At 42.1% G+C, this 27,761-nt stretch overlaps 2 protein-coding genes across 4 annotated transcripts; one reads left to right on the top strand and one right to left on the bottom strand.

Annotated features, from left to right (window-relative positions):
* The first annotated feature begins 3,241 nt into the window (after positions 1-3,241).
* Positions 3,242-17,732, top strand: LOC133459970 (P2R1A-PPP2R2A-interacting phosphatase regulator 1). Of its 2 annotated transcripts, none has more exons than XM_061740415.1 (9): positions 3,242-4,009; positions 5,027-5,102; positions 6,402-6,458; positions 6,873-6,919; positions 7,000-7,057; positions 7,524-7,582; positions 7,673-7,722; positions 10,702-10,786; positions 10,858-17,732. In XM_061740415.1, the coding sequence occupies exons 1-9, from the start codon at positions 3,909-3,911 to the stop codon at positions 10,979-10,981; spliced, it is 657 nt and encodes a 218-aa protein (XP_061596399.1). In that variant the 5' UTR covers positions 3,242-3,908; the 3' UTR covers positions 10,982-17,732. The 2 variants fall into 2 exon arrangements, with proteins under 2 accessions (XP_061596399.1, XP_061596398.1); XM_061740414.1 differs by having other exon boundaries at positions 7,524-7,588.
* A 1,481-nt stretch (positions 17,733-19,213) lies between these two features.
* c14h17orf49 (chromosome 14 C17orf49 homolog) lies at positions 19,214-27,690 on the bottom strand. 2 transcript variants are annotated; one of them, XM_061740416.1, is made up of 6 exons: positions 27,377-27,690; positions 25,504-25,598; positions 24,414-24,515; positions 22,770-22,990; positions 22,453-22,557; positions 19,214-19,591 (listed from the first exon to the last, which is right to left on the bottom strand). In XM_061740416.1, the coding sequence occupies exons 1-6, from the start codon at positions 27,395-27,397 to the stop codon at positions 19,527-19,529; spliced, it is 609 nt and encodes a 202-aa protein (XP_061596400.1). In that variant the 5' UTR covers positions 27,398-27,690; the 3' UTR covers positions 19,214-19,526. The 2 variants fall into 2 exon arrangements, with proteins under 2 accessions (XP_061596400.1, XP_061596401.1); XM_061740417.1 differs by lacking the exon at positions 24,414-24,515.
* Between the last annotated feature and the right edge of the window lie 71 nt (positions 27,691-27,761).

Below are 27,761 nucleotides of genomic sequence, written 5' to 3'. Positions count from 1 at the left end.
TTCAGATAGATCTATAGATGACGTCACATACGGGTTATCCAGTTCTTCTTATACAGACTCCAGTTGTGTGTTTAAGGCATGGAGGCTACTAGGTCTGGTGATGAATTGTTTGTTAAAAGATCACATTTCTGGATATTTAACAATACCTTCTGTTGGTGTAATTAAGTTTGTAAATTGATGGATTCGTTATAATATCACAGCTGCAATGAAGGTGGTAAATGACATTTCTGTTGCACTTGATAAGAAACAACATTGTGCATCTCTTTTCATTGATCTGTCGAAAGCGTTTGATACGGTTGACCATGATATTTTAAAACTTAGACTCTTGCACTCTGGACTCTCGGAGCCTGCAGTTAACTGGTTCACCAATTACCTCAGCAATAAAACTCAGTGCATCAAACACGATGGCTTGTGTTCTGATTTTCTTACTGTCCACAAGGGGGTTCCACAAGGCTCTGTTTTAGGCCCACTTTTATTTATTATTTATATCAACGACTTGGGTCTAAATTTGACAGATGTTAATTTACATTTCTACGCTGATGACACAATTATTTATTGCTGCGAATCTACTCTGCTTAAGTCCATTGAATCCTTGCAGAAAGCCTTTGCTGTTGTACAGCATTCATTACGTCAGCTGAAGCTCATTCTCAATGCAGATAAGACGAAGCTTATGCTGTTCTCCAATTCTAGGATCAGGCCACAGGTTATCCCCTCAGTGACCAATCTTGAGGGAAATGCAATTGAGGTTGTACATGAATATAAATACCTAGGTGTCTGGATCGATGACTCCCTCACTTTTAAGCAGCATATAGAGAAACTTGTGAAGAAACTGAGGATAAAATTGGGTTTTTACTTTCGAAATAAGCTGTGTTTTTCCTTTAATGCTAAGAAGCGACTTGTTGCTGCTACCTTTTTACCAGTACTAGATTATGGAGATATTCTGTACATGAATGCTTCTGCTAAATGTCTTCATATGATCGATACTGCATATTCTGCTTCCCTGAGGTTCATTACAAATTGTATACCATTGACACATCACTGTGAGTTACACTCTCGGGTTGGATGGTCTTCTCTGGCCACCCGAAGGCTGTCATTGGTATACTTTTATATACTGTATAAGGCAATGCTTTGTCTGCTGCCTTTTTACATCTACAAGAAGATCGGTGATGCAGCGTTTGTCAACTATGCCCCAAAATTATGGAACACACTGCCCAAAAACATCAGGGAAGCCGAGTCGGTAGATATTTTCAAAAGACAACTTAAAACCTATCTCTTTACTCAAGCATTTAAACATAAAATAACCGCGCCTTAGCTGTCACTTTCCTTTTATCTACCGTATATATCATTGATTTTTACTGTCTGCATTACTTTTATACTTTTAAATGTTTTTACATGATCGTTTTTATCTTGTACTCTTATTTGTTGATATTTGTATCTTTTTATTTTTCATATGCCTACGACTCATGCAGCATTTTTACCTTTTTATATTCATATATTCAATTTTATATTCCTTTTTATATTATCCTATCTTAGTAGTTGTTCTGTGGAGGAATTTGGAACTGAATTTTGTGAGGGTTATGTTTTATATCACTGGACTTAAATATTTGTGTTTTTTGATTTTTTTGCTGTTGTTTCTTATTTGTACTGTTGTAAAGCACCTTGAGCTGCGACTTTCGTCTGAAAGGTGCTATATAAATAAAGTTTATTATTATTATTATTATTAATCTGCTCCTTGATTGTACAGAGAAGTCCTGGTTCTTACTTGTTACGTTCACAAGACTACCTGTTGCTCTCTGTTCCTTTTGCCCGTACTGAACTGGGCAAAAGAGCCTTTGTTTATTCTGCTCCTTCAGCCTGGAACATATTACAATATGACTGGAGGCTAACAGAGTTAATTTCTCTGAGAAATTTTAAATCTAAATTGAAAATACTTGAGGCCGGCTCCATTACATGTACCTGTTTTTTGTGATTTGCTTGTTTGATTTGCTTTTTTAATTTAATTTTAATAGTATTTTATCTGTTGGTGTTTTCTGTCATTTATAACTATGTTGTAATTGCTGCTGCCTATCTTGGCCAGGTCTCCCTTGGAAAAGAGGTTTTTAATCTCAATGGGATTTTCCTGGTTAAATAAAGGTTAAATAAAAAGAATTAAATTACAATGGTGTTTAGAGATGGTACAATGACTTTATTGATCCCTGGAAACAACATAATTATTCATGTTGATGAAAACCTCACATGGAAATCTGTTAAAGTATGTTAAAACTAAGGTATCAAAGAATATTTTTGTTTTGAACAAAGTGAAACATGTTTTAGATTACAAGACAACGCGAATGTTGTATTGCTCACTTATTTTGCCTTATTTTAGTTATTGTGTCGAAGTATATCGAATATCAAGCCTTTGTTTATTTTACAGAAGAGAGCAGTACGGATCATACATAAAAAGGAGGCAAGAGAACACACCAATGGACTTTTTATCAATGCAGGATTAATTAAACTTAAAGATATTGTTGAGTTACAGACTTTATTGGTTATGTTCAAGGCAAAAAGCAGAATATTGCCTGAAAATATACAACGTTTTTTTGTGTTTAGTTCAGAAGATAAGGACCATAGGAGGAAATTTGATTTTAAACATCCGTTTGCACGCACAACTTTAAAACAAATGTGTATTTCAGTATGTGGTGTAAAATTATGGAACTCCTTAACAACTGAGTTGAAGGATTGTAAAAATATTCACCAGTTCAAGAAATTGTATAAAGACAACACAATTAGACAATATGAATTTAACAGGTAAAATATCTTTTGTTGTTTTTGTTTTTATATTGTTGGTGAGTTAGTGTGTATGTTTTCTTATTTTTTTGTTTTGTTTTTATCATTATTTCTTTTTTTTGTATTATAAAAGTAGTGATTGTTGAACAGACGGACAGACCATCTTCATATGAATTGTTTTATTTATTTTTTTTGAGAAAGGGGCTTGTAATATAAGGCTTTCTTCTTCTTGCCCCTTTTCCATCATGGAATGGAACATGTGTGAACTATTTCCATGATATGGAATAAATAAAAATGAAATGAAATGAAATGTTTGGATTTCCCCCTCAAAAAAGTAAGTTTTCGCTGACTGGTTTATAAAAGAGAAACGAAAAGACTAATTTGGGCATTATAACGGGAAGTCCGCAGAAAGCCTTATCTTCAGGCTGCTCGTGTCTGGGCTGCAGTTCTCCTCGTGGCCAGACGGGGGCGCCGTTTCCACATCTGGGCAACTACCTCTTTTTGCTGAAGGACTATGTTGTAAAAATCTTTGAAAACTGTTATTTTTCAGTCATTCCGCGACTCTTCCGGAGGTCTGCCTGCTGGTGTGGGGGACTGCGGGGCCGCCTCTCAGCGAGGACGGCCGGAGCAGCGCCGGGGTGGACCGCTTCTGGGGCTGTTAAACGGTTTTTCTGGTGTTTCACTGCAAATCAAGTTAGCTCCACAGCTAATCTTTAAAAGTCACGTCACCTGTGCATACTCAAATTAAACGTTTCTCCGTAGAGGAGGGAACTACGGGCAAGAGTTTAACGTATAGGGTTACCAAACTTTGTTGAAGTGTTTTTGCGTGAGATTCGCATTTTACGTTGTTTTTTTACGCATTCAAATATATTAGTGGGACGTAGCAGCAAGTGAGACGAATTCACCGATGATATTTATAAGAGTGGACCGTAGACAAACACGGACACGGTGTTTTTTACACGGAAAATGCAATAGAGAGGCAGCAGTCTCGGGGTTGAGTCTGCTGACGCCGCGACTCTGGGTTCTCTGCTAGTGAGGCCTGCGGGTCGGGCTTCCACCGGGCTACAGTAGATCCCTCCCCGCCGTCGAGGGCTCGAAGACCGGCAGGCGCCGCCGCCGCCGCCGGGGCTGCGGATCAGGCTATGGAACGGATGGAAGTGGACCAATGCGCAGGCGCAGCTGGCGGTGCGGGAGGCGGAGCCCTGCGGAGATCAAATAGCGCCCCCATGATTACCGGTGTCAGGTCAGTGGTACTGCAACCACGTCAGAAACTCCAAACAAAACAAAAACACAAATGTTTTGGTATTCAGTTGCACATGTTTTTTTGTTTGGTTTTTTGAACAATTGAAGCCCTTATTTTTCTTGTATAGCAGCCACTCTTTAATTCAGATGTGTGAATGCTTAGTATTGGGGTCAGTCTTTTAAGCTGTGATCAATATATTTATTTAAAATGTCAATTGTTTGTTCAAAAGTCCAAAACATTCCGTTTTTTTCCATTAAGTTTATCAAAAATAAAACACACCTATAAAATCTACAGATATTTGTTATCACTAATCATGTGCCATCCTGTACATAGTTTTACTATATGTCAATTGTATTGTTTTTCATACCACTTCGTTTATTTTTTATTGAACCATATTTTCATATTATTACCTTATTTTATATTATCTTTTTAAAATATACGTTTTTATTTATATATCCTTGTATTCTATTTTGGTTTGGTTAATCAGAGAACTGCAACACACACACTCAACAATTTACTGCAAGGGATAAATAAAAATCTGTCTACCTCACACACATCCAACCTGCTTTTTTTATGCACCGTTTATCTTTCTTTCCCGTACTGCACTACTTTTATTTTCATTCCAATGTATAAACTGTTTGTTTATATTTCGTAATTATATTTTTTTTTTACTTTTTTACCCCTCCCCTGCATGTGTGTGTTAAGTGTACTGCTGCTGCACAAATTGAGTTTCCCCATTGAGGGAGAAATAAAGGATAATCTAATCTAATCTAAAGTATTGACCGGAATAATTTACTATGAGATGGGTGCTGATTGTTTTTATTATCGTCATATTTTCACTCAGAAAATAAACAAGCATAAAACAGACACAGAGGTAAAAGCTATCCGTTTTTGAAAATGACTTTACTTGCCAAAGTTAGTTTGTTTCATATTCTGAGTGTTTTCCCTTCAGTTGAAGCCATTATGTCAGTTTTCTGTGTCCTTTGTCTCTGACCAAGTTGTTTCTGTGTCACGTAGTGACGGGATGACTGTCTTCAGTCCAGTCTCCTCGTCTCGGTACAGACGCAGCAGCGTGTCAATCAACCCCTCACAGGTGAGTAATGCTGAACGCCTCTGAGCTGCTGCAGGTGGGAAACATTCTTCTTAATCCGTTCTCAGTCAGGACTGCTGGCAGGTCAATCCAGTTCCTCAGTCGTGTCTTTGTAATCTGTCCAGAATGTGGTTTTATGCTGTCCTGTTGGAAAATTCATGGACTACTGTGGAACAGATGTGGTCTTGGAGACGGCAGATGTTCCTCTAAAATCTCAGTGAACCTTTCTGCTTTAATGCTGCAGTCACAGAACTGGAAATGAGCTTTGGACACTGATACAGCCCCAAACTATCAGAGAGTCTCGACTCTGGACTGGCTCCTGATAACAGTCTGGATGATCCCACTGTGTTCATTTCTGCCAAAATACGATCTTAGACTAATGATCAGGAAGTTTAATCAGTATAAACTGTATATAGATTAATATTTTGGATTATCATCAAAACAAGTTAACAATGAGTGGGAGCCTGATTTATGTTTCTTCATCAGAGCTACACTGTAGCTCCAGTGTAGGTGTGAGCTTGACGGTGTAAGCTAGTGGTTCTCAATCCTGGTCCTCGAGTACCCCTGCTCTGCATGTTTTCGATCTCCTCATACAGAGCCTTGTGAAACTACTCAGTTACTGCTATTTGGGATGGTCCATCTTAGATGCCTCCAAGTCCAGAGAAACCATCAGCCATAGGGACACTGTTTATAAACATGTTTTAACTCATTAATCAGCAACTTCAGCTTAGGGAGAAGAAAATATTTTTCTTCTGATTCCGTGGAAGGTTCCAGATCCAAGTGCCTTCCAGTACCATTATGAAAAGATTCCTGCCATTTTCCCAAAAATATAAGGGAAAATAAAGCAGAGTAATCTGATGCTATTCATCCAAATCATCTCCAAACTATGCGGACAAAAATGACTTTTTTTCAGAGTGCTGGATGGCTCATGTGGTTGAGCAGGCGCTCTAGATGTGGAGGCAACTGTCTTCGTGTGTATCGTTGTTCTGTTATCGGTGTTGTGTGTGTACGTTTACACAACGCTGTAGTAAAACACAGCACTTACTAAGGGTTAAAAATATGAGAAAACAATAATCTGGAAAGGATCGAAGATGCATTTGTTTTTGAATGGTTCTTCTCGTTGAGAATCAGATGTGGTTAAAGTTCAGCATAATCACGTTACAATTTCATGCTTTTAAAACAGTTTAGACATGAATTTGACTGTTTATTGATACGTTACACTCGGATGAATCATTTATTTTATTTAGTTTTCTTTCTCCGAGTCCAGCAGCATCCTGATCCACCCTCTCTTTCCTTCTGCAGCTTGTACCCTTGTCACCTTTCTCTTTGAGTGGAGAACGACCCGACCAGAAGAGGCAGGTGAGGAGACGCGTCCTTTTTGCTCTTTTCTTAAAATAATTTAGAAGCTTAAAATAATTAAGCTTCACAAGTGCCAGGATCTAAAAATAGATCTGGTTGGTAATGAGTTAAATTGGAGATGAGGGTTCACAGAAGCTTCATTTTATAGGTGTATGTGGTCATGGTTACGGATCACAACATCCAGGATCAACACTGTTCATGCACCTCAATAAGTATAAAATTAATTACGAGTAGTGAATTTGATTTAGGGAAACGTTGCTTCAGATCTACTTCTGGCTACCTAACAGCAGATTTGAAGTTATAACTTTACGTCTGGTAGCTCCTGGATCACAGCCAGGATTTACCCAGAGGACCTCGGGGTGCGTGGACACACAAATCTTATGTAGTCTCCAAAACTGTTTGTGTTTGGTTCAGGAGGAGAACATGGAGATGATGCTCAGAGGAAGTCTGCAGAGACTGAGGTACAACACAAACACGAGCGTCCTGCCGCTGTGAGGCGTACGCCTGCCGCTCTTCAACCATTTCTCTCTCTGTCTCGCAGTCCTTCCAGTCTGATTCCAGCTCCTCCAGTCAGTCAGTGGCACGACCACACGCCAGTGGTGAGCATCTCCGGTCTGGCCCGGATTTGAATTAGCTTTTTTTGTCTGGGTTGTTAAGGCTCATGGAAGTTGTAGTAGTGGAGTGATAAGAGCGACCCTTTCGCCTGAGACTTGGGTATAAAAATGAGCCGCGGCGTGAATCCAGATCTCGTTTAGAGGACTTGGACTCGGAATCGTTCAGAGGCCTGAAGAGTCCAGTCATATTAAATCAATTTAGTCTGAAATATAAATTTGGATGTTGTGTTAATCCAGCATGTTAAAACCGAGTTTAGATCAGAGGGTTAAGAGATTGTTACAGGAATAGCTGCCCTGTCATTTTTTTTTAATTCAGGTGTTTAGATCAAATGGTGAGAAATTGAATCTAGATCTGAGACGTTCATATTCAGACCAGCTCAGATGTTTTGGTCTGAATCCAGATGTTTCTACATCACTTCTCACACCTACTCTTTCCTGTTTTCTTCCTCAGTGGTTTCCTTCGCAGGACAGCGGCGTCACACCCAACTCTTCCCCCAGTCCCACCAGGAGGTTCAGGTTTCTATGAACACAGTCAAAACATGTAGTTCTGGAAGCTTCTGTGTGAACCGGTTTACTGACGTGTGTGTTGATGTCCAACAGACCTGCAGCTGCCGTCAGATGGCCGGCGTTAGCGCCGCTGAAGAGGAAAGGTAGCTCAAGAGTTTGTCTTCACGTCACATCTAAACATTAACTCGCAGTCACAAATATGACCACCAGGGGGCAGATTTGTTATTTTACTGTGACACGTAACTTTATTTAACAAAAACGAAGCCAGAGAGAAAAAAAATAATGTGCTTTATCATTGATAACCCTCAACAATCAGCAGATGTTTCCTTCATCTGCAGATGTTTCCTTCATCTGCAGATGTTTCCTTCATCTGCAGATGTTTCCTTCATCTGCAGATGTTTCCTTCATCTGCAGATGTTTCCTTCATCTGCAGATGTTTCCTTCATCTGCAGATGTTTCCTTCATCAGCAGATGTTTCCTTCATCAGCAGATGTTTCCTTCATCAGCAGATGTTTCCTTCATCAGCAGATGTTTCATTCATCAGCAGATGTTTCCTTCATCTGCAGATGTTTCCTTAATCAGCAGATGTTCCTTTCAGCATCAGCAGATGTTTCCTTCAACATCAGCAGATGTTTCCTTCAGCATCAGCAGATGTTTCCTTCAACATCAGCAGATGTTTCCTTCAGCATCAACAGATGTTTCCTTCATCAGCAGATGTTTCCTTCAGCATCAGCAGATGTTTCCTTCAGCATCAGCAGATGTTTCATTCATCAGCAGATGTTTCATTCATCAGCAGATGTTTCCTTCATCAGCAGATGTTTCATTCATCAGCAGATGTTTCCTTCATCTGCAGATGTTTCCTTAATCAGCAGATGTTCCTTTCAGCATCAGCAGATGTTTCCTTCAGCATCAACAGATGTTTCCTTCAACATCAGCAGATGTTTCCTTCAACATCAGCAGATGTTTCCTTCAACATCAGCAGATGTTTCCTTCAGCATCAACAGATGTTTCCTTCATCAGCAGATGTTTCCTTCATCAGCAGATGTTTCCTTCATCTGCAGATGTTTCCTTCATCAGCAGATGTTTCCTTCATCAGCAGATGTTTCCTTCATCAGCAGATGTTTCCTTCATCAGCAGATGTTTCATTCATCAGCAGATGTTTCCTTCATCTGCAGATGTTTCCTTAATCAGCAGATGTTCCTTTCAGCATCAGCAGATGTTTCCTTCAACATCAGCAGATGTTTCCTTCAGCATCAGCAGATGTTTCCTTCAACATCAGCAGATGTTTCCTTCAGCATCAACAGATGTTTCCTTCATCAGCAGATGTTTCCTTCAGCATCAGCAGATGTTTCCTTCAGCATCAGCAGATGTTTCATTCATCAGCAGATGTTTCCTTCATCAGCAGATGTTTCATTCATCAGCAGATGTTTCCTTCATCTGCAGATGTTTCCTTAATCAGCAGATGTTCCTTTCAGCATCAGCAGATGTTTCCTTCAGCATCAACAGATGTTTCCTTCAACATCAGCAGATGTTTCCTTCAACATCAGCAGATGTTTCCTTCAACATCAGCAGATGTTTCCTTCAGCATCAACAGATGTTTCCTTCATCAGCAGATGTTTCCTTCAGCATCAGCAGATGTTTCCTTCAGCATCAGCAGATGTTTCCTATCTTTCTTCATCAGTGTCTCGTGGTTCTGGAGGAGTTCTGGTCCGTTCTTGTTTCCTCCGTTGCTTCAGGTCATTGAGGTTTTTGGACGTTCACTTCTTTGCCGCTCTCTCCACCACAGCATCCCAAGCAGGTCCAGGTCTGGACTTTGACCAGGTCCTTCCAGAACCTGGATTCTTTTCTTTTTCATCCTTGTGTTGTAGATCTGCTGCTGTGTTTGGGATCATTTCCTGTCACATGATCTAGTTTCAGCCAGTCTTTATCAGTCAGACAGATGTCCTCACATGTGTCTTTAGAACACTCTGGTCTACAGAGGACTTCATGGTCCACTCAATGACTGACACGTGTCCAGGTCCAGACCATCATCCCTCCACCACCGTGCTTGACAGTGGATCTGAGGTGTTTCTGCTGGTTTTCTCCAAACATGGTTCTGGACATGAAGATCTCCACTTGGGTCTGGTCTGTCCAGAGGACGTTGGTCTGCTGGTTTCCTCAGATGCACTTTTGTGAACCATGTGACGTTGAACAACGCTGCCATGGAACTTTCTGTCCATGTGGAGAAGCGGTTGGACGGAGGCATCAAGCATTCACATTATTTTAGTGACAGGGTTATTTTTCACTGGGAAGCGAGGCAGCGGTTTCCAGTTGTTCGTGATACTTTTAACACCATAGTTGTTAAAAGTATCACAAACAGCTTCATGAAGTCTTGACCCTGTCAGGTGAAATGGTCTGAGTTTATAAGAAGCAGTGGAATAAATTAGTAAAACTGTTAAATAGAGTGTACTGGATGACCATGTTGGATTTTAACACTTAAAACTTAGGCTGGAAATAAGTGTCTGGTTTTATGACCTTTTTTCAAAACAAAAATAACAGTTTCTCTAAAACCATTGCTGATGTCTCTCCCTCTTGATGCACAGCTGAATGCTCCAACCAGAAAACAGCTGCTATTCTCCTCACCTGCTGATGAAGGGTGTACCCAGGATTGCACTTTTTTTTTTTTTCTTTTTTTTGGCTTCATTTCTGTTGAATAAATAATAACAGTAAAAAAAAAGGAAATTATTGTTAAACACTGATCCGAGGATTTGTGTTTTATTATGTTTTCATACGAGAGAAGACAGAAATGAAAGACGCAGTACGAGCATTAGTCTTCTGTCAGAGGTTTCATCCTGTTAAAGAGTTTTTCTCTCCACAGGCGCCTGGTTCTGGCGTGACAGTTGTTATTTTGATCAGCTTTATATTAATTGGACTAATTTGGAGTTTAATTCTACTTTTCTGGTTCCTTTGAAAGCTGAATTAAATTGCTGAATTTTCACCTTTAAACTCTGTTTATAAAAGTGCAGTAGACATATAGTTTATAATTGTAATGATTATTAGCAGGGCTGCGTCTGTATCTGTCCCGGAGGTCCATCAGAACGTTTCTTCAATGCGTATAAACTTGTGAACAACTGTTTTCTCAGGAGGGGTGGATTCAGACGGACCCCCAAAGAAGCTTTTTGTTGCTGGGGTGACAGACCCCACCCACCGCAGCAGCTTCACCGTCAGGTGAGGATTCGTCAGTCGTACCGACTTCAGATAAGAGATGAAAGCTCACGCTCCTTCCTCCTGTCCCTCAGTGTCTCTCAGTCGACGACAGACTCCACCCCTGCAGGAGCCGTCAGCCCTCAGCCACGCACCCTGTCTCTGTCTCCACCCCCTTCCTTCACTTCCTTCCCCTCCCACCATCACCCAGGACACTGAAGCCCACGTGAGTCCTCATCCAGCAGCAGCAGCAGGAGGAGGAGGAGGAACAGCATCATCAGTACCTTATTTCTGTCCAATCATCTTCCAGCTTCACTGTAAGCCCCGCCTCTTCCTGCTACCAGAGTAGACCTTCAGTTCAGGCTGGTGGGCTTTATCCTCACAAACAGTCAGATTTAAGAGAAAAGTTTCTGATCTGTTCAGCAGTTCCTGCTGTTGTTCGATTGGATCTGTATCTCCAGCATCACTGACCTGATTGATTACCCACTCCATCGGGTTTTTTAGCTCAATATTACAACCCAAGCCCTGTTTAGGCCACATCCTAATTGGTTGGCAAACCCTTTTTTCTTTTTTTCTTTTGGGAAAACTGCCTCTTTGGTCAGAAAGCTGAAAATTCAACAAGAGTTGAGAAGGATTGGGGGCCTAAAATGTAAATAAAAACCGCGCCAATGATGTGCAAACACCATAAACCCATATTCATTCACAACAGAACCTAGAAAACGTATAGGACGTTTGAAACTGAAGCGAATTAGATGGCAGCAACACATCTCAGAAGTCTGGACCGGATCACAGTCCATGGACATCTGGGAAGCGAGGTGACCAGGTGGAGCTGCAGAGGAATGTGGTCCCGCTCAGGTGGGACGTAGGGGCGGAGCTCAGCGGTCCCGGAGCTTTGAACATTTCTGGACTGCGGGCAGGTCAGTTCAGCTCCTGGGCTCTTCTGCAATGGAGGCAGGAGCAAGTTTAACGTGGTCTTGCGGACAGATGCTAGACCTTCTCTGAAAAAGACACCGTCCGGATGGGAGCAGGTGTTGCTTGCCTGTATATACCTTTCAGCTGCACAGACACAAAAGCAGAGTGGAAAAGTTTTCACTCTTCCTTGGTCTGCTTTAAAAAGCTTTGGTGGCTTATCTGGATCATGCTCAGGTAGGGCTTCTGGTGATTCTTACAGCTTCTAGACATGTTATTCACAGCTTGGTGAACTTCTTCTGTCCATCTTTTCAAAGATGCCCTTTTTATTCTCAGTGATGTCATTGACATGGAAGCCAGCGGGGACACGCCCACCTCATGTCAATCACAGTTCAGGCCATTTTAGCTTGGCTGACTCAGTTTATGATAACCTATAATGTTACTCTGATCAAATCTGTCTAAAAATCCTCATTTCAAGTGTCCAACGTCTTGAAATAAGGACGGGACGATATCTGAAACGTGTTCTGTCAGAACTGAAACCAGGACCAGCAAAAGTCTGATGGGACCTGAGGTGGCTTGACCTGCTGCAGCCGGTGTCACAGACGGATTGACTGCAGGTCTCAGCAGACTCCCAATGTCAAATGTAAAGACCACACCCCTACTTATGCATACATGTGTTGCTTTATATAGTTTTACCTGTTGAGGAACATAAAAGTACCCGTACAGATGTCCTGGATGTGAAATGTAACTATGGAGACCAAAACTGTTTTTTGTACCAGACTGTAAATATGTTTATTTCTGCTGTAAAGTTGGACATTTTAACCTGGAGATCAGTGGAGATGAACTCACTGGTGGATCCGGACCCTGGTGGTCAGTAGAGGAACCGCAGGTTTTCTTAGTTTGGGATAAGCTTCAGCCGGAAGTGCGCTTACTTGTAGATGTTCCTCCAAGCGTTTTCAGGTGTTTTTGCCACCAAATTCACGTTGAACACTTCATGAAATGAAAACGTGTCTCACTTTCAACATGCGATTCGCTCTGTTGTGGACAAAATTTAGGTTTGTGGGGTTCTCTCTTCTGGTTTCTGTTTACATTTTAGACCATGTCCCAACAGATTTTGAACTGGGCTTGTTTATAAATGCCTCCATATGAACTTTGAGAGAAGGGGTTTATGGGTAATTGCATGTAGCAGATGAAAGACAAGCAGCGTGTTTAACATCAAAGGGGTTCAGTTGTTGATGGTTTTCATCACGCTGAAGTTCAGTCGAATCCAAACGGGATTCTCTGAAAACGCTTCTGATTCGAATCCAAACTGGACTGATGAAAGGTCCAGATCTCCTGGGGTCTTCTGATTGTTCTTATAAGGTCTTGAGTTGTAATCAAGTCGTAAACACAGAAGGCCATAAACCCTTTCCAGAGTGTTTTCAGGAACATTTTGGTTGAACGAAAACCAAACGGAAACTTCAGCAGGACTTCTTCTTCTTCGGGTGTTTTCTTGTTGAAAACTTGCTGACGTTTCTTTTAGGAAGACGCAGAACTTATCGGAGAGAGCTGGACGTTGAAGAAAGTTGACTAAAGACAACTAGACGTTTAAAAAAAACCACGGACGTCCGCTAATACGTCGCTGAAGGACTTTGTCCGAACTCCAAACCAAACCGAGAGTCTGTAGCTTTTTGGTTTTTGTCTGCTTCTGCGGAAAACTCTGGAAGATTGTTTTGTTTGCAGACGACAGACTGTTTTTGATGTCTCTGGACCGTCTGCTGGTCGATTTGTTAAAAGTGTATCTATATGTGAATACAGACCGTCACTTTTGTACAGAACTGAATCTGCAAGAAGCAGCTTCACTCTTCCCTTCTTTATGATGCCATTTCCATTTTTCATTTTCTCTTTTGGATTCTGTTTGAAAACGCGATGCCTCGTTTCCACTCGTGCCGGTGCACTCGTACGAGTGCCGTTAACCCTTTCGCTCCTACTGGAACTTCCTCCTGGGGTTTTCTGGGGCGTTGAACATTTTCTCTGTGTGCGCGGTACCTCTGCGAGACGTGAACACTGTGCAGGCATCCAGTGCTCGAATAACTTTAAGTAGTGGGATCGGCCTTTCTGTGAGACCCCGCTCCTGGAGCACCAACGACTGCTGTTAACTTTCATCAAGGAGCATTCGATTGTGCCAGAGAGGGATGTGTATGAAATCTAAAAATACTGATATTGGTAAATATGATACAGTTGGAGTTGAAGGTTTGCAGATCAGCGTCAGCAGGACAAACCTTATCCATCGTCCATCCTCTCCAGATGCCTGGAATCAGTACAAGTACCTCAGATACATTGATTTTAAATAATGTCATCAATAACTCCATAGAACAGATGGGAGCTCAGGATCTTCAGTGTTTTTCTGAGGAGCTAAAAACTACAGACGTCTGAGTTTTGGTCCCTGTGGAACTGATACTCGGCAGCTATTGGCTCATCTGTGTCTCAGGGGCGGGGCTTAGCGACAGGTCACTGGTCCAGGATACAAATGTTTTTGTCCCGTGGCAGCAACGAGTTGGCTTCAAGAAGTTAGCAGTAGCATTGAGCCAGTCAACTTTCAAGACCTGCACTTCCACGTGTAGAACACCAGGGGGAGTGCGGCACGTTTCATTCGGAGTAACGGAGGGCACGTGGAAACGAGGCGTCAATCCCCCTTGGAATCGGATGCGTTAGCTGCGTTTCCATCCAGGTTTCTAATGAGCGGCAAGGAGTGAAAGAACTGCAGCGTGGTCAGCAGGTGGCGCTGATTCATGTCAATCCACTTTGTGTTAACTGGATTTAGTCTGGATTTGTATAAAACTTAAATTCAGTTGTTAAACGGACGCATTCATCCGGTTTTGACGTCAGCATGAGGTGGTTTTCTTTGAGATTTAAAAAAGGAATGTTCTGCAAAACTGAACTGGACCTTTTTCAACAAGACTGCCGTCTGGTTTCTGTAGGATCTGGTCCCATCAGTCGCGTTGCAGCAGTAAGGGAAACGCAGCTAACGAATTCAGATAATTTAAATTGATTTCTGATCAGTTGTTCAGACTGAGTTCACATCAGGTTTCAGAGGACTTCTAATCCAAACTCTGACTGAATTCAGACAGGAATCCTGACATTCACTGACATCAGAATAACAGATGCTTCGATACCGATTCCAGTACTTGTGTTTTAAGTACTGGCTGATAGAAAGTACTGAACCCATACTTGTCAACTTGAAGCACAGCCACAGCCAAAAGTGTAAAATAAAGATTTGTTCATATTTTGCCATTTGAACCCATCAAAGATCCAAATGTCCGTAGTAGAAAATAACATAATATTCTGCTAACAGAATACCAAAGCTAGACAGGTAGCTTATGGCGAAGTTCTCACCGACACCCTGACTTTCAGAAGTATCGGCGAGTATTTCTAATATTGGTATCGTTATCGGAGCTGGGAACCATCTGTGAGAGAGGGTTCCGACTGAATCCTGATTGAACAGCTGAAGGATTTTAACTAAATTGCATCTGGATTCATTTTTATTTTTTTTTTTCTTCCATAAATAGAACATACATTTTCCCAACGTAAGAAATCCAGCTGCAGATCTGCTTCCAGCTTTTGCACTTTTGACCGTTTTTGTACAGTTTTGTACTTCCACTCATCGTCGTGCCTAAACATGCCGTCGCCTCGGATCAGCGGCGGCAGGTTTTCCTCCATCTGTGAGATGCGTTTGTACGTAGAGTTTCTATAAGCTGTTCTTCTTCAAGTGTCTTTATTCCTCTGTAAAAGAAGGAGTGTTTTTAGTGTCTGATCGGACAGTATTCCCACAACTTTGCACACTGAGACTTTGACCATTTCAGTCTGTCTTTCTTTCTCACATGAGGGCAACATGCTGTGAGGTTTTGCTGCTTTTTTCTGTTTTTCTGCTTCACGTCTCGACTTGTTGCCGCCTCTGAGGGTCGATGCCATTTCACGGACGAGTTTGAGTCGGCCGCTGTGCGAATGTCGCGCCAGCCTTCCTGCAGCGGTCAGAGCCACTGCGTTACCAAGTATTGAAGATGACCTGTATCGTCACTTGCGTTCATTATTTCATGTGACATTTATAGTACACGATCAAGCTAGCTGATCTAACCAGGCGACAGTGTATTTGGGAAGGTCACATGACTTCCTTACATCACTTAAGGGTTTAAAGGTTGGGTCACAATGACACTGGGTCAACAGCTAAAATTTGAAGGAAAAGTGCCTAAACTGTGGCTACATAGTGGTCAAGTGCAACACTGTGCCCCTGACCTACCAGCGGAAGCTGAACTAGCATCCCGGGCGTCACGCCAAGACCGTTGTTCTTTATTTGCAGAAAGAAGCTCGAATTTGTGAGAAACGGCATTGACTCTCCACAGACGCAACAAGCGGCCAAATTTCTGTCGCTGTACAGACAAAAACTGTAGCTTTAACACGTTTTTGTGTATTATTTGAAGCTTTGCACACTCACCTTCCCTGTGTTGCCATTGGTAACCATGAAGAGAGTTTTTAATGTAGCTGGATCACAAAGCGATGAGAACGGGAGTTGAACGGCGGAGTTCTTGCTCGTACGAAAGTCTGCTTCAACGAATGTTTTTCAGCCAAAAATTCCCAGATGAACTGAAACGGATTCAAAAACGTACATTTTGCTGGATGTTCTTCCTGAGAGTTTTTGACAAGTGATTTTTCTTTCCTTTGCTTTTGGCTTCATGTTCGGGAGCCCCGTTCACTTCCTGTAGGTCCTCGCCGAAATAAACGTCGTAGTTTGTAGCAAAGAAACAAAGATGTTTCAGTATTAAAACGATGCTTCACTCTGGCAGAAAGTCACACATTTTTGGCACCAAATGTTAAGAAAAAGAAATAAATAACCATTCCAAGAACTGTAGTTCGTCTTGAACACCGGCGTCCAACGAAGGAACCTTCTCAAGAAGTTTCTGCTGCATCTCCTCGTCGTTGATCATGTTTTTAAAGCTTCAGACAAGATGTGCGTCAACGAACTCGTCTGAATGAAGAGCGTGAGATATTTCTGCAAGTTAAGAGATGGACCGTTTAGAGTTTTTATTGTTTTTTTCTTTTATTAGTCAGACTTGTACTTCCAGAGTCCGTCCACTTAAATGACCTATTTAACTCTATTAAAAAGCCATTTCCAAAGATTGCGCTCATTGTCTAATTGTTACTTTGCTTTCAAGCATTTCTGAGAGAAAACGGACCGATGCAGCAGAAAAATTTGAGGCAGATTTGTCGCAGCCACACTGAAAAGAGAAAAATGTCATTTCTCAAAGACCAAAGATACCGAAATTGTTCTTTGGACGTGTGTAATTAGTCGACGTTAACGATGCATCGCAGTGTTAAAGAATACCCTTCACTCGTCCCGCTCTTAAATCCGTCAAAATGACGTCTTGGTTTTCCACGTCTCAGCAAAGCTGCTGTGACATGGTGGACGGAGCTGACCAATTAGAGGACCGGGGGGGGGGGGGTTTGCTTCCTGAATAACAGCTTACTGTATCCTGGAAATTTTATGGAAATCGGAAAGTATTTTAGATTAAAATATAAATGTAGAATGTGAAGGTATTAATTCTCCCGCCGTGACGAGAAAAACTCCACTTTTTGTTATTTTTGGGCCAGAAACAGTGACGCTCGTCCAGAGTGAGATCTAAAAAGGGCTGCCAGAGTTTTATTGGTGACAAAGGGAACTAAAAGCACATCTGTACAAGCATTCACGAGTATTTTCACTCTGTAAATACTTTGCTTTTGTTTTTGACAAATTCTCCAAGGGAGACATGTGAGATGATGTATTTTTATGCAACGCTGAAATTAAAGTCTATATTCAAGTGTTCATTCCCTCGCGATGAGATCACGCCTGTGAAAACGACGCAGAATGACTCTATAGCTTTTAGTGGAAGTAATTCATGTACACTATAAACATAATTATATATATATTGTATATTAAAAACCAATAAAAGAACATGTGTACCGTCAGTCAGAAGGTCCAGTTTGACTTTTATTTTCGTTCTGGATTTCAATGCACGCAACACAAACCTCAGTGTGACATGAAAGCCTTTCAAAAAATTTGATGTAAAATTTGGAAAAACTTGTTGAGGTGAGTTCTTTTCATTTGTCTTGTGCTAAATGTTAGTCCGCTAACTTTGGATGCTTCGACCTGTCGGTCAGTTCTGGGAGGGGCTAAGAGCTGCCTCACTGCTTCCACAAGGGTCCAGATGCAGCCAGGTGCTGCTGAGCATCAGCAGGTGTGCAGACCTCTAGAGAAGCACATGTTTTCTCACTTTCCTGATCTGGAACGCTCATATCAGCAATGGCGTTCAGCTCCAGCCCCACAGAAGGCAGCTGTGAAACGACCACGCTGCGCCAGCCGCTGGGAATTGCAACTGTTCCAGTCAATGATTGAGGTGGCACAGAAGGCAACTGTCAATCAAGTACACATCAAGACTTTGTGCTGGACCGCATCAACCTCCGTTTCCACACAGCTAGATGTCAGACGTGAGGATGGTGCAGAGAATCCGGTGAAATACCAACATGCACCACCAGCGAGATCTGACTGGCTGTGGGGGGAAAACCAAATCAAAGCTTTTAGAAGGAATTTGAACCAAAATGTGACAAAGCTGATTTTATTTGAGCCCACTCATCCTTTTATATGTATAATTCTAGAAAAAAAAGACTTTGTAACTTACAGGTTTTTAAACGAGCATGGAGCCATTCACCTGACCTCAAAACCTTCATAATCTCACAAATCCACCTGAGGAGGAACCACGATTACGAAAACCCCTCCCGTGAGACCGGAGGATGGAAGAACGAAAGGTGTTCCCAGTTCCCCGTCCTGAGGGAATGGAGCTATAAAGGAGCTGCCGTTACTCGCAGGTCATGGTTCCAGATGATGTCCAGGACCATCATTGTTCATGCAGCACAGGTGAGATCAAAGTCTTTTATTTCTACTATTTCAAACTGCAAAAACACCATTTTCAAATCAGATTAGATGGAAATGTATTAATCCCTTGGGGAGATTTCCTTTGGAGGAATTAGGGTAGGCATTAGCTACCCAGCACCAGATGTACAATTTAACATAAAAAAGATACGGGTTAAGTTTTTTCTGTAAGGCTGAAAGCTGCAGATGTCCGAGTTCCGGTCCCTGTGGAACTGATTCTCAACAGCCATTGGTTAATCTGTGTTTGAGGGGCAGGGCTTACTGGTTGTTAAATTGAAAACTATCTCCAGAGCAGACCAAGAACTGATCTTGTAAAGAAAAATGGACCAAAATTCCTCCTCAACAATGTGAGAAACTGAAACTCAGGCAGGAAACAACTAATCAAGGCTCTTAAAAGTGGATTTATGTGGAAAAAACGCATAACAATGCCCTGGATGCAGTTTTATTTCTAACTGGATGCCGAGAAATCTCTGGAAGACACACCTTTCCCAGCTTTTCAAAGAACAGCAGGAAGTTTATTTTTGTAGTCTGAACGGATGTGACACATTGATAATCTGCCCACGGTTTAAATTAGTAAAAAGTGAAATAAAAGCAGGAGTCACTAATATGAGGAGTTTCTTTATCATCCGATTTCAGCTCAACATCATTATCTTTTCACGTAGATCCACATTTTTCTTCATGACAAAAGCGTTTCCAAAAACTAAAAGTCACTGATGAGACCATAATTCTGCTCAAATCTGAGAAATAATTCCCTCATGTTGGTCGGTCGAGTTTTCTAAAAAACAAACAAAAAAAAAGTAAAAGAGCTTTAGTTTCAGTTCCATCAGTGTGAAATCAAAGCAACAGCCGGAGCGTCTTCTTTCAAAATAAAAGCATGTTTGTCGGCGGAGGGGGGGAGGAGCTTCTCCAGAGCGGTCAGCGGGACAGCAGGGGCAGGTCGCTGGAGTTCATGATGAGGCTTGAATCCAGGTTCAGGCTCTCTGGGGAGACAAGTCAGAATCAGAACCGAAACAAGCCAAGACGGATCGGGCTTCACCTGTTCTGATGGAAAACAGGAAGGTGAATCATCCAGATGCTCGGCTGTCAGAATAACTATAAATGACTCAATTTATAATAAATACATATTTATAATGAATAGCCCAATAAATAACGGGGCCAATATGTTTTTCAGAGAAATATTGGAAGGTGTTCACAGATTTCCTTTTTTACCCTCAGAACATTTCCTGGAATCGAACAAAGGAGTGGGTCTGAAGGCTGGTTTATGCTTCATTATTGTACATTTGTACAGCTGTCCATTTTTAAATGTTGTGTCCGTCCCTAGCTACAGCTCTGTGCGTCATTTACATTTGTATAGTTGCTAAGCAACAGATCCACCAGAGGGGCAGTGACGAGTAGGCTTTGTGTATCAAGAAACTGCAGAGAAGCTTGTTTTATTTGTTCGACCATTAAAAGAACTCTCGATAAACGGAGAGTTCTCTATTTAATTAACATGAATATAAAAGCTTCGCTGAGGGCTCTGGCTGAGAACGCACTGCACCCAAATCTGACTAAAAAGATCTTTGATGCTGATCTGGAACATAAATCAGAGTCATCTGCGTATAAACTGACTGTTCTACTGATTCACACGAGATGATGCTGCGTGTTATGTAGCATTAAAGCAGCACTTTTCCACTAGCACCCACTAGTACTACTACTCCACTCCACTCCACTCAGTTTGGTTCTTTCCCACCAGGGGTCTTACCGTGCTGAGTAGATACTTTTTCTGTAACTACTCTGCTGAGGTTCTAAGCGGGCTGAGTTGGGCTGAATCAGGCGTCACCACACTACAGGCCACAGATTGGTCAGGGAGTTGGAGTCAGACGTCTGAGTCAGGATGTGACATCAGTGAAAGAACCACTCTGATGGCGGCTTCTTGTTATTTTATTCGACAGGCAATGGCAGCGCAAAAGTCTGTTTCATGATCCAAATCTGAGGTGCAGATGTTCATAAACCTGGTGCTGAGGAGAGAATTAAAAAGAGATCTAGACGGGCGATAAGGAACGACCAGATCTACCAGGAGCTCTGTCACTTCATAGCTGCTCACAGCTCCAGGTGATTTTTCAGAACGCCGAGACAAACAAAAAAAATTTAAAGGCGTCGCCGCTTGAAGCTTCTCTCTCTCTCATTTTTAACTTGATATGGAACACAAGCCACAGACCCAGCAGCACATCTATCATCTCCTCCAGGGGCCTGTACTACGAAGCAAGTTCAACATATCCAGGATATCTTTTCCTTATCCAGATTCACTAAGCGGGACAATTGCAATCACGCTAAGCGGTCACACGACGGTGGTTATCAACTCGGTATATCAACCCAGGTTTCTCCAATCTGGATATGAGCGCGTGCACATAAAAGGGGCAGTGTTTTCAGCGCATGACCAATCGCAAGCATGGAGAAGTCCGCTGTCAGAGCCGCTTATTTCAGTAGCGAAGAGCAAACAATAATTTTACGGAAATATGATGAGTATAGGCATATAATACAGGCAAAAAGCAACACAGTTGCAGCTGCAAAATGCAGGAAAGACAGCTGGCAAAAGATCGCTGACTGTATAAATGCGTAAATTCATAGGGATATAAACATATATTTGAATATTCTGGGAATCTTAATCTTAAACTGTAAACCATGATCAGCAATATTAAAATAATAAAAGGCTTGCAATATTTCAGTTGATTTGTAATGAATCCAGAATGTATGACATTTTTTTTGTTTTTGTGTTTGCATTACAGAAAATCACAATATTCTAATTTTCTGAGACAGTCCTGTATATATTGGTTCTATAACTATTGTTGTTGACCGATAACTTGTGCTGATGCTGTACCAAAGAATTGGGTTTTTTTATTTATTTTATTTTATTTTTTATTTTTTCAGGAGGGGGGTATTTAGTTTTTTAAAGTGACTTCTCAGAATGTTCGAGGGACGAAATTGGAAATCCCTTTTTTGCTATCCCCTTACAAATGCATCTTCTTTTTCATTTCTTCTTGATTTATTTATTTAATTGGTATTAGTTTTGGATTGACTGTACATCGGATTTTGGGTGATGATTTGTTTTATTTATTCATTGATTGATTTATTTTTTATTTTCTCCTCCACCTCTTTTTTCTTTTTTTCCTTTTTTTTTTGGATCGTTCATACAGGTACTCATCAGGGAAAGCAAAGGGGTTTTGGTGGTCCCTGAATACGCGTTCTCTTCGGAGGGATCCTCTCACGATCCGCGCACCAAGCTCCACTTCACCAAGCTTCTCTTCGAAAGGGCATGTCATTTTCCAAGAGAGCTGATTGGTCAGTGGGCGGTGCTTTTACACCCGGCGATCTGTATCTCGAACATAACCTGCTCCGGAGCAGGTTAGCGGTTCAGCATAAGTTACCATGGCGATGTGCCCCGCTAAGAAGTGAACCACCGTCGTAGTCCTGAAAACCCAGGGTTAAACCTGAAGTTACCTCGCTAACCCCAAATCCCGCTTCGTAGTACAGGCCCCAGGTTCTACATCTTTAGTGTTGTTGTCTTCTTCGTTTAGATCACACAATCAAACAGCAGCTTCGCTCCTACTTCTGCTCCAGGGGCTGAATTGTTATGGAAAAGAAACTAGGCCGAGTTGAGAAGAGCCGACTAGGTTACTAGTGGAAAAGTGCCAAGACAGAGCCTTTGTGATACTACAATCCATGTTTACATGGTGACGGTTCAATGTCATCTCTGCACAACGTTAACAAATTAAATCCATCCAAAATCCTCTGAGATGTTCCAATGTTTTGTTTGAATGTTAGTTGTTCAACCGGACGTCCATCTGTTCTGAACGACACTGACCTTGGTCAAAGTTGAGCTTCTTGTTGGACGAACCGTCCCCCAGTCCCTCGATGTCTACCAGGTCGCTGTTCACGTCCGAGTCGTTCAGAGCGCTCAGCGTCACATCTGCATAGGACCAGATCAATACGAGAAAGACATCCTTTTAAACAAGTTTGGTTTGGAAATGTAATGAGTCAAAACAAGTAAATGTAAAATCTGTGGAGGAAAAGACGAGGATGGTCCAGGAGACGGTGGTACAGGACCCTGCAGCCCCAGGAGAATTCAGATTGCGGAGTCTAGAACCCTGCAGCCCCATGCTCCATCATGCTCTGTCTCACCTGCCGTCTTCTGTTTCTTGATGGGCGGCGCCAGGGAGGGGCTGTTCTGCATCCCTGTCGCCACAACAACCTGTGTGGTGGGGGCCGTGATCATGGCAGGAGCAGCAGGAGCCGGTGTCATGGAGACGGCTGTCTTTTTGATGGTCTTCTTCGGGGACTCAGAGATGGGGACTCTGCTGTCCTCGTACAGTTTCCTCTTCACCGTGGTCTTGATCTGAGCTCTGCAGAGAAACAACAGCAACTGTCAGCCAATCAGCTTCCAGGAGGGTGAACACATCAGACGCTCAGATTTTCTTTCATGACTAAAACTGCTGCACATGGTCCCAGCTCATTAAACCAAACAAATTCTACTATTATCTTTAATACAAGAATGCTAATGCTCTGTAATCTCTTTATTCACCGCTCACAAGATAAGCAATAGCTAAAGTGATGACACCAAAAAACACAAAACAAGTTGCTAAATGCCTGGTTATTTATCCATGAATGTGTTTATAATTTTGCCTGATAAACGTAAAACATAACTCCCCCAACAGTCGTCATGGAGGTGAAATGTAACTATGGAGACTGAAACTGTTTCTGGTACAGATGTAAACGGAGAATAACTCACTGGATCCAGACCCAGAGCCCAAAATTTCACTTGTCAGTACAACTAAAGGTGACCAAACTTGCTATTGATATTTTGGTACGATAACCCTTCCTGAGAGGCAGCTGTATCAGAGTTATCAGCTCATGAAGTTACCCAACCCCTTCAGAAATCACATTTTAGATGCTGCTGCATATCCTGGTTTAGACTCATGTACAGGATATCTGTCAATGTTTCACAATATTGTCTTTGGTATAATTTTAAAGGGGACCTTTAAAGCATTTCAAGCTAAGATGTGATACATTTCCTGAATCCTTATGCTCCTATGAGTATTCCAGTTTTTGTATTTTGTGTCTCTGTTGTTCCTAGATGACACAGGGATAAAAGATCATTTAGGTGAAAATGTGTGTTGTTTATAGTTTAAAGAGCTGCAGTGACCTCTATGTTGGTCAGAAAGATTCACATCTTAGCTTGAATGAATGCTTAAAATGATACCAAAGACAATATTGTGACACATTGACAGATATCCTGTACATGAGTCTAAACCAGGACATGCACCAGCATCTGAAATGTAATTTTCTGAACTTCATGAGCTGATAACTCTGATCCAGCTGCCACTCAGGAAGGGTTATCGTACCAAAATATCATCTACAGACATGGATCTTTTCAAAAATCATAAGTAAGTTTTGTCACCTTGAGTGGTACTGATATCTGGCCTGGTCCATGGACTACTAGTGGTCAGTACAGGAACCGCGGGTCCGGATCCAGACCCCAGCAAACCACAGGTCTGGAACCGGACCCTAGCGGTCAGTGGAGGAACTGCAACTTTTCACATTTCTACAAAACTTCCAGAAGTTGGAGTGTTGGTTTGCCGTCAGCTCCGTGTGTCTCTCCGGGTTCTTCGTCTGTCTCTGTACATTTCCTCTGAGCTGGTCCTGGATTTGACTGTTCTTTTACTGGGACAAGATGACTGTTCAAACATAAAACTGGTGGGGGTTTTCTAAACATGTGGATCTACGTTACACATGCTTGAAATGGTGAACTGTTCCTTCAACACTTACACGGTGCGCTCTTTGATCACAGTGCTGATGTTGTTGAGGTCGTCTCCGAAGCGGCGAACCGCCAAACGCAGCATCTCAATCTCCGTCTCCGTCCACTTGGCTCTGAGGACGAACACAGCGTCAGATCACGGCTGACTTCACAGACGTCCATGTAAGGATTTCTGTTTAAAAGGCTTACGGTTTGCTGTTACGGTGTGTTGATCTGTCACCAGAATCTTTTCATCATTGCATTTTATTTAATTTTTTTAGATTTTGTGGCACCAGTGCCCTCTATTGAAAGTATGTTGACAGGAAATGTGTAGAGAGAGAGAGAGAGGGGGAGCCACGTGTTTGACATAATTTCCTGTCATGTGACCAAGTTCGGCCAGTCTTCAGCTGTGAGACGGATGTCTCAAGAAGACGGTCTACAGGAGTTCATGGTCCACTCAATGACTGACGGTGTCCAGGTCCACACCATCATCCCTCCACCACCGTGCTTCTGAACAAACCACCAGGCTTCTGTGACAATGTCATATGGACGGATGAGACCAGTTCTGTAAACCTCACTCCTGCTTCCATGTTCTTTTTAGACAGAAGAGATTTTCTCCTGGAAATCCTTCCAGACAAATCCTCCTCCCTGTAATTGTTCAGTCATGGACTTGAACATTTAACGTGATCAGTGGGGCCTGGTCTGCACACCTGGATGAAACTTATTCTCTTAAAATGAAACAGTGAGGGGGTACTCAGCTTATTTTTGGTTTCTTTTTTGTTGAATAAACACCACGGTGAAAAAGTTGTTGACTGGAAAAGTGCTGCTTGTATTTGACTCATACCCAACAGGAACCGAAGTGCTGTGGTGTTACTGGACTGACCGATGTCGTTTACTGGGATCATGTACAGAGACAGAGAAAAGAAATCGGATCTGAGGTTCTGATTGGATCGTTCAGACGGTGCTTAACGGATACAAAAGAGGCAGAATCCACTCAGTTCTGTGGGTTCAGGTGTTTCTTCTGAGTTGAAGTCTGACGTGAGCGGGTTCAGTGTAGTTCCTCCACTCAGGTGAGAGAGAATACCTGTGGAAGATGAGTGTGTATGTGTGTGTGCGTCTCACCCTGCCGGGCTTGAATCCGACACCGGGTGCAGCTGCATGGTCAGCTCTCCCAGCTTGGTGAAAGCGGCTCCGGCGGCTGAGAAGATCTCCCCGACCTGCAAAGAAGACCAGCAGGTGTTGGTCACTCAGGCGGTCTGCTGGCTGCATTTTATCTGATTACGGCCGTGACCTCCGGCGCCTGACACACGCCTCCCGAGATATGTATCTCTGCTGTAGACGCGTGAATTCCTGCCGATCCAGGTGATTAACCCTGATCTGAGGGGGGACTCGGGGGTCCCGAAATCCCCAAGAAACTGAATCCTAGTACTGGGTCTGGCACAACGGTAATTCAATGTTGTACACTACAACGTACACAAACTTCCTACATGCTTGGCGGTGGGCTTTTTTGGTGCTCTAGGTCAGTGTTTCCCAACCCTGGTCCTCGAGGCACCCCTGTCCTGCATGTTTTAGATGTTTCCCTGCACCATCACACCGTGATAAAAGTACGTGTGTCATCAACAGAGTTGTGCAGACCTTGGTGACAAGCTAATTAGGACCATTAATTAGAATCAGGTGTGTTGGTGCAGGGAAACATCTAAAACATGTAGGACAAGGTGGGCTCGAGGACCAGGGTTGGGAAAAACTGCTGTACGTTATCCCAAGCTGACATTTAAAGTCAAGAGACGGTGCCAATGCACTGACTGATGCTGACTTAGTTCCCTTTTGGCAATCTGTTAACACACATGAATATTCTTCACTTTTATATACTATAAAAAGTGAACTGTCAAAATATTTGCTTTCTAGGAGTCTCCACACCTGCTTAAATCTGAAATCACTACACTGGCTTCCAGTGAGTCAAAGGATAGAGTTTAAAATCTTACTGCTGGTCTACAAAGCACTGAATGGTCTTGGACCGAAATACATGCTGGATCTGTTAGTTCCTATGAAGCTCCCAGACCCCTGAGGTTCATCTGGATCTGGTTTGTTGTGGTTCCCAAGAACAAGAACCAAGCAAGGTGAGGCAGCGTTCAGTTATTCTGCTCCTCACCGGTGGAACAAACTTCCTGTAGACCTGAGGTCTGCTCCAACTGTAGATCCTTTAAATCAGGACTAAAAACATTACTGTTTACTCAAGCGTACTCTTAAATTAAATACTTACCTGCTGGACTCTACTGCCCTTATTTTTAACAACTTGAGCTTTTTATTATTTTACTTCTTTTCTTATCAATCGTATTTGTTATTTACTGTCTAATTATGTCTTGCCGCTTTTAATGTCAATGTAAAGCACTTTGAATTACATTGTGTTGAATTGTGCTACAGTATATAAATAAACTTGCGTTGCCTTGCCTTAAAAGCACCTTGCTGAAATCTACCATCTTCAATCCTAAGGAAGCAGTAGGGGGGTGCTTATTATTACTTACATGTTTTTTTGTGTTTCATTATTGTTTTGATAATTTTTGTAAATTCATATTTAATGTTTCATGCCTTCTCCATCAGAGGATGATTTTTTTATTATGGTAAGTGCAGCTATGATGAGATAACTATTTTATTTTTACAAAAACAATTAAAATAATCATATTAAAAGAGGGGGTATAAAGTTTTAATCGCATAATTTGGTTGAATGAGTTGCAGGATCAGGTGTCTGAACAGATGGTTTCTAAAAGTGTGTTGATCACACACAAAAATAAATAACTCTGGATCCGCTAATGCCGATGTTCCCTCTAGATCTTGATCACGTTGGTATTAAAGATCTGCAGGATTTAGTCTGCCTTTATCACTCGTCCTGCCGGAGTTTGAGTCAAATCTAAACTTTTCTGATCGGACTTCTGCAGGCGGCTGAATCACATGATCCAGACCCCGCAGTAAAAACCCGCACAATCAGACGAATGCTTACCTTAGCGGACGCCGATGTCATTTTTCTGGAAGTGTTTTTTTTTTTATTTTCTAATGCAACAAAAAACAAAACAGCGCCGCTAGCTGCTAGCTACAGTTAGCGTCTGTAACGTTGGCTAGCTCGCCGCCGTTAGCGCGTTTCCATAGAAACTTCAGAGGAGTTTCTAAAGCCTCGAAGACACGCAACCGAATGGACGATGTAAATAAATGATCAATGGTTTAAAAATCACATATTCACAAAGAAAGAAACATAACTGTCGCACAACAAAGGTGGCAGGCAGGATGCGGGGAATGTTGCGCGACTTCCAAACTCAAACGCCATTGGTCGGTGTCATGAGGGGGGCGGGGCTTCGGCCATCTGTTACGCATGCGCACAGCTGCGGAAG

This window comes from Cololabis saira, chromosome 14, assembly GCF_033807715.1.
Source record: "Cololabis saira isolate AMF1-May2022 chromosome 14, fColSai1.1, whole genome shotgun sequence".
Taxonomy (NCBI): Eukaryota; Metazoa; Chordata; class Actinopteri; order Beloniformes; family Belonidae; genus Cololabis; species Cololabis saira.
The sequence above is the reverse complement of the archived record's forward strand: the minus strand, read 5'-3'. Positions and strand labels throughout refer to the sequence as shown.

What these genes read in the sequence shown, in the direction of transcription:
- c14h17orf49 (XM_061740416.1), bottom strand. Translation starts at nt 27,397, where the DNA reads ATGACATCGGCGTCCGCTAAG. An exon ending in TCGGATTCAAGCCCGGCAGG is followed by an intron (nt 24,516 to 25,503) that starts GTGAGACGCACA and finishes GTTCGTCCTCAG; the next exon opens with AGCCAAGTGGACGGAGACGG. An exon ending in GAAGCTCAACTTTGACCAAG is followed by an intron (nt 19,592 to 22,452) that starts GTCAGTGTCGTT and finishes TTGTCTCCCCAG; the next exon opens with AGAGCCTGAACCTGGATTCA.
- LOC133459970 (XM_061740414.1), top strand. Translation starts at nt 3,909, where the DNA reads ATGGAACGGATGGAAGTGGACCAATGCGCAGGCGCAGCTGGCGGTGCG. An exon ending in GGAAGTCTGCAGAGACTGAG is followed by an intron (nt 6,920 to 6,999) that starts GTACAACACAAA and finishes TCTGTCTCGCAG; the next exon opens with TCCTTCCAGTCTGATTCCAG. An exon ending in CGCAGCAGCTTCACCGTCAG is followed by an intron (nt 10,787 to 10,857) that starts GTGAGGATTCGT and finishes CCTGTCCCTCAG; the next exon opens with TGTCTCTCAGTCGACGACAG.